Source organism: Vulpes lagopus, chromosome 4 (assembly GCF_018345385.1).
Source record: "Vulpes lagopus strain Blue_001 chromosome 4, ASM1834538v1, whole genome shotgun sequence".
In the NCBI taxonomy this organism is placed as follows: Eukaryota; Metazoa; Chordata; class Mammalia; order Carnivora; family Canidae; genus Vulpes; species Vulpes lagopus.
The window spans coordinates 78,391,691-78,401,027 of NC_054827.1; the positions used below are offsets into that span (position 1 = coordinate 78,391,691).

At 41.9% G+C, this 9,337-nt stretch overlaps 1 protein-coding gene across 5 annotated transcripts in view; it reads right to left on the bottom strand.

Annotated features, from left to right (window-relative positions):
* The window catches only part of POLR3G (RNA polymerase III subunit G), a 107,059-nt gene that overhangs the window by 33,087 nt on the left and 64,635 nt on the right, over window positions 1-9,337 (bottom strand). For 2 of the 5 annotated variants that reach the window (XM_041751350.1, XM_041751348.1), the window contains exon 2: window positions 853-1,002. In XM_041751350.1, the coding sequence (XP_041607284.1) occupies window positions 853-969 (117 nt within the window). In that variant the 5' untranslated portion in view covers window positions 970-1,002. Of the gene's footprint in view, window positions 1-852; window positions 1,003-4,184; window positions 4,467-9,162; window positions 9,315-9,337 lie in introns of those variants that run through there. The other 3 variants (XM_041751351.1, XM_041751347.1, XM_041751349.1) reach the window with 3 other exon arrangements.

Genomic DNA, 9,337 nt, shown 5'->3' on the forward strand with positions numbered 1-9,337 from the left:
TTAAAATGCAGATTCTCATTCATCTGGCAGAGAAAACTGCCTCTAAACTTCCAAAAAAAAAAAAAAAGAAATAGGGGAAAGCTTCTTGGATTGAGGGATATCTGGTTATTTATGATTTTTTTCATTTTTTTTATACTGCAGCATATACATACCTGGAAGTGTAAGCTTATGTTTTAAACTAAATGCAAAGTGAAAGCATTAGATTAAACATTACATCAATTAAGTTTACAGCATACTTATTAAATTTAAAAGCAACACTAAATGCAGTAGGAACACTTAGATTAAAAAAAAAAGGAACACTTAGATTGTGAGAAACAACAAAATTCACACTGACTTTTTAAAAATAGAGAAAGAAGCAAAAAAAAAAAAAAAACAAAAAACAAAAAAAAAGGTTGAGTAGGGAATAAAAGACCAAATGGTATACTACGGAGCAAAATCAAATTCTGTTGATACAAGATGATAAGAAAATCATTAAGTGAAAGTCTGGTAGAGTAAGGTCCATTAGGGATCATTGTAAAACCTAGCCTGACTTTCAGAAATACTATTTTGATGTTGGAGTACATAAAAAATAGCAATAGAATATGCAGGAATTGAAAAAAAAAATTCTTTCTTAGTTTACACAGTACTGAGTAGATTTGTGAAAAGGTGTACACAGTTTTTTCTGTGTTTTAAGAAAGCACTGTTAAAATTAGAAGAGGTTCAGATAAGAACTGCAGCAGCAAATCACACTCTTTTACTTTCTTACATTTAAATATTACAATGATATCCTATATTCAGTCCTATATAGAATTTTAATTTTCTTTGAAACACGAAAAAACAAATCCTGAAAAATCCACTTTCCAATGTACTTACGGGAAATAGCGGGGGTGGTTTCAATACTACATCAGGTAACTTGTCACCTCTGCCAAATCCAACTGCCTCAATATTAAAGGTATAAGCTGCACGTCCACGTCCTTTATTCCCAGCCATCAGAATTAGTTATACCAGAAAAGTGGGCAAATTCTGAAAGACATCATATAAAAAAAGGAAACCAACATTTTAAAGCAAAATATAAAACTCTGCTCCTTAAGTAGCATGGCCAATTTAAAATACTTCTGGAAAGTAAAACTTGTAAAGAAATAAACATATGGTAGACCAATTTCTGGACCCCTCCCATCTAGTCATGCCTGGCAGGTAAAACAAGGATGGGCTCAACTACGTCATCTAAGCCCTGGGTCAACAGCTCAAAGGGTCTCCTTGGAGGTGCTGCCTGGACCACCGCACAGCCAGCTGATGCAATTCTCTCCACCCCCCCCCCCACCCCCCTGTAATTTGGCATCAAGATCTTAGACATATGTGAAAAGTGTGGACAAGGAAAGGTCTGGCTGATGAAGACAGTCTGCCTTGGTTTTTCATTCTATTTGATGACTATCCTTAGTCCTATACACTATCTTAGTCATATACACTTGAGATTTTTAAATGATTTATTTATCCTAGAAATTGAGTGTTGGACAGTCTCCTTGAGATCCAATCCAATGTCCTTTTAGAAATGGGAACGGGCTCAAGAGGCTCTGAAGTTTGTTCAGGCAAAAACAAAACTTCTGAAGTTCAGAGAAAAACATCTGAAATAGATTAAAGGTAAGACAAGCCTGTACTCTTTTCAAACTTTGGGGACAATAGAGATGTCACATACTCAAGTTCTGCACTGAATTTCTGAATCGTCTGAAACACGATTATACTCTAGTGTGGGAACCAACTCGGCAGCATATTAACAGGGATCCCCATACCAAGGCTCTTCCACTATAAGCCTTCATTTGACTGTAGTGATGATTAGAACACATCCCCTAAATCTCTTTTCCTATTGACAATACTGGGCATCATTCAGTCCTGCAGGCCCAACAAAGCAGTAATATATCCTCCCATATCACTTAACAGTTCCCTTCTTTCTCTTTCCTTTCCATTGTCTGTTGAAAGCATGAGGTCATTTCCAGTACAATGCTTCTCCAAATTTAAGGCACATAAGAACGATCCAAGAATCTTATTAAAATGCAGATTCTCATTCATTTGGCCGAGAATCTGCATTTCTAACAAGCTCTCTGGAGCTATCAATGTCGCTGGTTGCAGTCCACAGTTTGGAAGTAGCAAGGCTGTACATTCTCTTATTTCTGAATCTGAACAACTGAATACATGAAATGTGGTTTAATACATTCATCTATTCCCTATATTTTCTAAATAGGTGGACCAGAGGCTTGCTCAAATTTGAGTTAGTTATTTTGAAACAACACTTGAAAGAGATGCTCTGTTCTTCCTACTGCATCACATTAGGATGCACACAAAAAGTCTCTCTCAGTGAAGGTCTCTGGTCAGTGGTTTCGGGTACTGTCAATCCGTTTCATCTAGTATAAACTTCCCCAACAGTTTGTACCTAATGATTTTAGCAGTCATTTGTGATCAGGGTCCAGATTCATTATTCCATTACAGATTGTAAGTTCATTCTTTCTGTATTTACTAATTGGAATTCTATCGAGATTCAATTCCCGTCACTCACTATTGAGTTACAAATGAAGCACAAGTTGTATTGGAAAGGGACTTATTTTAGAAATCAAGCTCCTTCCATCTGTCCCCAATAAAAGAGAGGAATAATCAAAAGGCTGCGTTTCATTTGCTGAGTCACTCAAGCATATACTGAGCCCACAGAAAGCAGATTTCCCAAGTATGACAACTGCTGAGCAGAAAGACACACCTTCAATCTAAGAAATGAATTGTGGGAGTCCAGTAGGCACGGTTGAGACCACTGGGCTTAATTCCAAGCTGGGATTTGCCACTAACTAAGGATTAAGAACAATTCCAGGTAACATTTCCCAAAATGCCTGATCATGAGAATTACCTGGAGAACTTGTTAAATACACCGAATCTCAAGTGATCTTCAAGTATTCAAGCCTACACCAGAATCTTTGGAGGTGGCTCTCACAAACAGTTGGGAAAACTCATCCCAAAAAGAGAGTACATCAGCTACCATCACTTGATAGAATATCCCTGGAGAAATATCAAACTCTGCTGCCTCTAAACTTCCATATTTATCAAGCACCTTTGGGTGCATAAATTGATATCATTAGTGAATATACTACCCTTGGCAGGAAAATCAATCCTAGCTCTTGAGCCACCCATTAATGATTACATGGCACTCTGGCCTCAGATTCATCTCTTTTTAGTCTGACTATTCTAAGTCAGTTCTCTTGGACCTAGAAAAGCTGACAATTTCATTTTCTTCTCTTGCAGAGCTGAGAGGTATTTCTTGGACTCTAGTAACTGTCTCATAGGGAAAGTGGCTCACAGGTGAGCCCTAAGCTTCAATCTTTGGAATCCTTTGAGTCAACCACTGCCTTGTTCTTTTTTCAACCTCCTAAGCTTCTTGAATGAAGGGCTTTTTTTAACCAACTTTCCCTATTTCCTCATTATCCAAATCTTCCTCTATTTCAGAGAGACCAATTTCACTGAGGCATTGATTCAACCAATATTGAGCATTCCAGGCACTCTGGCAGGACCCAGAAAGCATCGAATAAAACTGTGTCCCAGTCCTAAGGGCTTATATTTCAGTGCCTGAAAGAACACAAACACATAAATAAGTAAGTGTGTAACATAATAGTACATATTCTTGTTGTAGATTGAGTTGTATCCCCGCCCCCCCAAAAAATATGCTGGAACTCCTAAACCCCAGTACCTGAGAATGCGACCTTTCTTATCCAGAAACAAAGTCTTTGGGATGCCTGAGTGGCTCAGCGGTTGAGCGTCTGCCTTTGGCTCATGGGGTGACCCTGGGATCCGGGATTGAGTCCCACATCGGGCTCCTTGTGGGGAGCCTGCTTGTCCCTCTGCCTGTGTCTGCCTCTTTCTGTGTCTCTCATGAATAAATAAATAAAATCTTTAAAAAATAAAAAAATTAAGTCTTTTCAGGTGCAATCACATTAAGATGAGGTCATAGTTGATCCTCAGACGGATCCATGACAGGTGTCCTTCTGAGAGGGAAATGCAGGCAGAGAGACACACACCCACACAGGGAAAGCACCATGTGAAGATGAAGGCAGAGACTACAGGGCTGCAGCTGCAAGTCAGGTACGCCCAACAGTGCCAGGGCACATACGAGCTGGGAGAGACAGCACAAATCTTCCCTCTGAGCCTCCAGAAAGAATGAACCCCACTGACACCTTGGTTTCGCCAGGATTCCAGACTTCGGGCCTCCGGAACTGCGAGGGAATAAGCATCTGTTGTTTTAAGCCACCCAGTTTGTGGTAAAATGTGATAGCAGCCCTAGAAAATCATCAGTACAGCCCTGAATAAAAAAAAAAAAATCATAGTAAGGGGATAGAGAATGACAAAGGGATACGGTGTGGCTTTTCACACAAGGAAGGGCTTTGTGTGGAGGATAAATCTGAGTAGCATGCTGGAAGAGGCCTGTGAGCCACAGGAAGGAGGGATGAGACAGAGATGGCTACAGAGAGAAGGAAGAGCAGGTGCAGAGGAAGAAGTCACATGCTGGGAGTGTCTGAGGAACAAAAAACCCATGTCACCAGTGAGGATGAGGAGCAAGGAGAGGTGGGGCAAGGCCAGATCTTGTGGGGCTCTGCGTGAGCTGTGTAGGGGTTTGGCTTTTACCTTACTTGTGATGGGAACTACATTCACAAAGATGCTGAAATGCAAAGGCCCCAGTGATCCCCACTGGTCTCCACCGGTCAAATACACTGGCCTTTTGTCATGCTCTTAGACTTTCAAAGCACAGGGCTCACTGCTGTCTCCTCCCTTTTGTCAGTCCCTCTTTCCTAGGCTTTATTAAAACTCCAGGTTTTGGGACAGCTAGGTGGCCCAGACAGCTAAGCATCCAACTCTTGATCTTAAATTAGTTCTTGATCTCAGGGTTGTGAGTTCAAGCCCAGCGATGGGTTCCATGCTGGGTGTGGAGCCTACTTAAAAAACAAAAAACAAAAAAAGACCTTGGAAAAACAAACAAACAAAAACCCTCCAGGTTTTTCTATCCCACTGACTTTCTTTCTGGTCTACTTCTCTGCTTAAATCTCCTAAGTATGGATTTCCTTGAGGTCCAATCTTTGGTCTTCTGCTCTTTTTGGTCTTCAAAAAACACATCCACACTCAGGGTTTGATGACCTGTCCCATACTATTATCTCCAGCACTGACCTTTATCTTGAGTTTCAGTCCATGTTCTCACTATCAAAAGAATATTTTGAAAGTTCTTTAAACTTAAGATACTGAGATCATCTTCTGCATATATACACCAACTAGCTCGCCTTTTAGGTATTATGTCCCTATATTCCTACCTGCGGTATGTTCTTTCCCAGTCACCAACACTTGATGATATGAAGAAGTACATCAGTATTGATTCCTCACTCTGTTCTACCCCTCCTATCAAATCAAACAGCTAATTCTTCCTTCCAAACGTCCCTGCAATTTCATTTCCTCTACCATACTCCAGGGTAAACCCTTCTACCTCCCTTTTGACTGACTGCAAGTTTTGTGGTATCCCTTGTTCTTTTATTTATTTTAATTCATTCTTCCACATTATTAGTCTTAAGGCATGGTTCTGATGATGCTACTCTTCTCATCTTCCCTCTTGGCTACAGAATTAAATCCAAACTCCCTACCCAAGAATTCAGGGCCCTTTAAAGACGGCTGCACCTATCCTCCTGACTCCTTCTATCATCATGTCTTGTTTACCATTCTCTCCAATCTGCTCCCTCTGTCTCCCTTCCAGACTGTATCCCCTTTCACCTTAAGATCCAGTTTAAGCCCCTCATAATCCACAACAGTCATTTCATCCCACTTTGCTCTTATAAAGGTCCTCCTGTTATAATAAATGGATTTTTTAAAATTGAGGTGTTACACCCTGCTCCTCTTTAATTCTGGAAGAAACAGAGACAATACCTCTTTTGGGAAATGGGCCTTTCCTAAAGGGAATTAGCTTCACTTATATTTTGTTTGCTTATTTCTTTGGCTGTATTAACACTGGAGATTTTATATTTCCCCACTGTCTAGCATAGTACTCTCTACATAGCAACAGCTCTACAATTAATGTTAAGCTCTTTCTTTTTCTGTCTGTCATATGATTTCATGAGCAAATCTACCCAAATCAGTCAGCCTACTATTATTACTGTTGTTGTTGTTCTTAAACTTCCAGAACTATAAAGTTGGAGACCTGGATGTACACTGGAATCATCAGAATTTAAAAACAAAATGAAAACACAACAAAACTCAGGCTTCACCCCAGAACAACAAAATAACAAAATCACAATTTCTAGAGATAGGCTTTAGGCATTAGGACTTTTTTTTTTTTTTTTTTTTTGCATTAGGACTTTTTAAAGCATTCCCAGAGATTATAACATGTAGCCCAAATTTAGAATCACTGCTTCAGATTATACTTTACAGTTTGTAAAAGAGGAAAGTGAAGCCCTGAGAGGCTAGCTGACTGCCTAAAGACACACAGGTAATTCCTAACAAAGCCAGAACTGGGTTAAAGCCTCAGGTACCTTTCCCTTGTTCATTCATCTGCATTATACTACCTGAAACACATGTTCAGGCTAGTTGAAGACTTTTTTAATCCCACAGATGCCTTTAATATTTACAAAGAAGCCAACTAGTAATAGCAAAATTGACTGAATTTAAAAGTGCAAAGTCAGAAGCATCATCTTCCATTTTGGAATGTCTCCTGAAAATTCCTATTCCAAACTGTTCTGAGATAGTGTGATGGATGTAGTTCAAGCATCCAAGAGCTGAAATGCAAAGCCTATTCTAATCAACTACAAAGACAACCTTGGGGCAGAGCCTGAGCTAATCCCTAAAATTCCTCATAGCACTAACATTTTATGACTTATGCTGTGGCCTAAATGTATTGTCTTCCACATCTCACACTGTCCCTTGCAGATACTAGCTAGGTGAATAAATGTACAAGCAGATGTAAGTAGGTATGGAAGCTGCGGGAAGGCAATGAAAGCCAGGTCACAGTATCTTTCCTGATGAATGACACCTCAATTGCCCTAATCAGAATCCGATAGTCACACTGACCTCCTCGATCCCCTCATCAATAGAAGAACTGTTAGCTGTATCTCTCTTACATGTTGCCTGTCCTTCCTTCACCTGCTTTTGTTCAGGCCTTTATCAGCTCTCACCTGGATCTCTAACACAGAACAAATATATTCCCATGGTCAGACTCCCCCTTTCAATCTACTCTTCAATCATCTTTCTAGAACATGAACCTTGATGTGTCATTCTCCTTAACTAACAAAGCTCTGAGTCTGAATTTCTGCCTCTGGCCCCCTGCACACCATACTCCACACACTCTCAACTCTGCTACACCAGCTCTTGCATGTAGCATTCCTTCTGTCTGGAATGCCTTCCTCTCATATCTACCTGAGCAAGTGCCAGCATCATTTAAGATGCTGTGCCAACGATACTTTTCTGTGACCATTTTCTCCACCCAACATGGAGGTGGGTCTCTCCTTCCCTGTTTCCCAAGTACTACACTGCTTTTATTATCCTTTTTGAAATCGTGCTGTAATTGTCAGGTCTTGTCTGTTTTCCCAGTAAGCTTTTCCCATAAGCTCTCCCATTATCCATTTAACAAGTATTTATTAAGCACCCTCTGCATCAGACCATCTTCTACATACTGGGAAAACAAAGCTTCTGCTCTCATGGAGCTCATAGTCTAGCACAGGAAATGGAAAGGCCACACTGAGACCTAAGAAGGGACAGCCAGCCAGGGGGAAGTGTCATACAAGCAGAAGAATCTGTAAATATGAAGGAAGACTTTTTCACATTTTCATGCTCTACCACTAACCAGAGCCTGGCAAAAGTCCAATAAATACTGGGCACATTATTGCTGAGCTCACTGCCTAGAAAGGATACCCCTCCATTTCTCCTGCAATGGTTCCCCCCTCTTTCTAAAGGAAAAATACCCAAATTACAGAAAGCTCTGTACTTCCCCATTGAGAGCATCCTAATAAACATTGGTGTTTTAAGTCCTGCTCAAATACCACTCTTCAACAATCCTTTCCGTTTGTATCCTTATAGCATCTAGTTTTTACTTCCTCTGTGGTATAGATCCAATATTGCTTTACATTGCAAATATTTGCACATAGATATTATCTTCCCTCAAATTCTTGAGAATCCAGATCACAACTTTTTTTTTTTTTTTTGCCCCCACCCAGTTCATCTAGTTCAGGACTTTGCATGTAAGGATAGCCCTGCACAGAGTGACTGCAGAGATTCTAACTAGATTAGGAAAATATTCAGAAAAGCTGCATCTTTAGGAGTGTAGGGGAAGACAGTACACCTCTCCTATGAAAGCTTATTAGTAGCTGCCACAATAAGGGTTTTCCTAATTATTTTGTATGATGCTATCTCATGGGTATCTTTAATTTTTTTTCCTGGCTGAGGAGGGAGGTTAGTCAACTTCTCAAGGGAAATGTTGAAGCCTAACTCGGTGTTTCAGTAGCTGAAAGGTGGCTGGTTGGGGACAGGGATTTGGTGTTCAGAGTGGGGGTGATTTCTGAGGCTGGCTGGGCCACGCCCAGACATTATGCACGTTTCCTGGTCTCACGAGGTGCGACTGCCTCCACCTTTACTTAGTCGAGCCTAACAACTTCCTTTGCTCTCTTTCAAGAGTGAACAAACTAACCAAAAAAAAAAAAAAAAGAAAGAAAGAAAAAGAAAAAATGGCTAGGGGGGAGGAATACAGAATCTCATTAATCTCTTTTTTTTTTTTTTGGAAGATCAGAAAAATGTTATGAACAAATCCTGTCCCCACGACACAAGGCAAAGTGCCAAGAGTTAAGGCGGCGGACCGGGTGGTTGAGTCCTCAGGCAGCAAGTCTGCGGCAGGGACTCGTGCCTGAGCCACGATCCCAGAGCCACCAGATTGGGGGGGGGGGGGGGGAATCTAGCATCAGTGAGGGAGCCTAAATCCCCTTCTAAGTAACTCGCTGCAACCAGTCCCGGGAAGGGGAAAGGGCGGTTTTCTAAGACTCTGAAGACATTACAGGAGAAGGAAAGGTAAAGCCATCCCCCGACGCCCCTCAACCCAGAACCGCTGGAGGGGCTCGCCAGCCCGGACCTCCGCCGCCTCCTCCCCGCGCCCTCTCCATCTCCTCCCAAGCCCTCAAGGGCTCCCCCCGTTACCTGCTCACTAAGCCCCGAGCCTGGGGCAACCGGGTGCAGCCGAGGCGCCGGGCGGCAGGGAAGGGGTGCGAGCCCGGCGCGGGCGCCCGGAGGCCGGAGCCACCTCGGGAGCAGCACGCCCCGCCCTCCACGCGGCCGCCCGGCCCGGCTCCGGCCCGCCCCCGCCCCGCCGGCC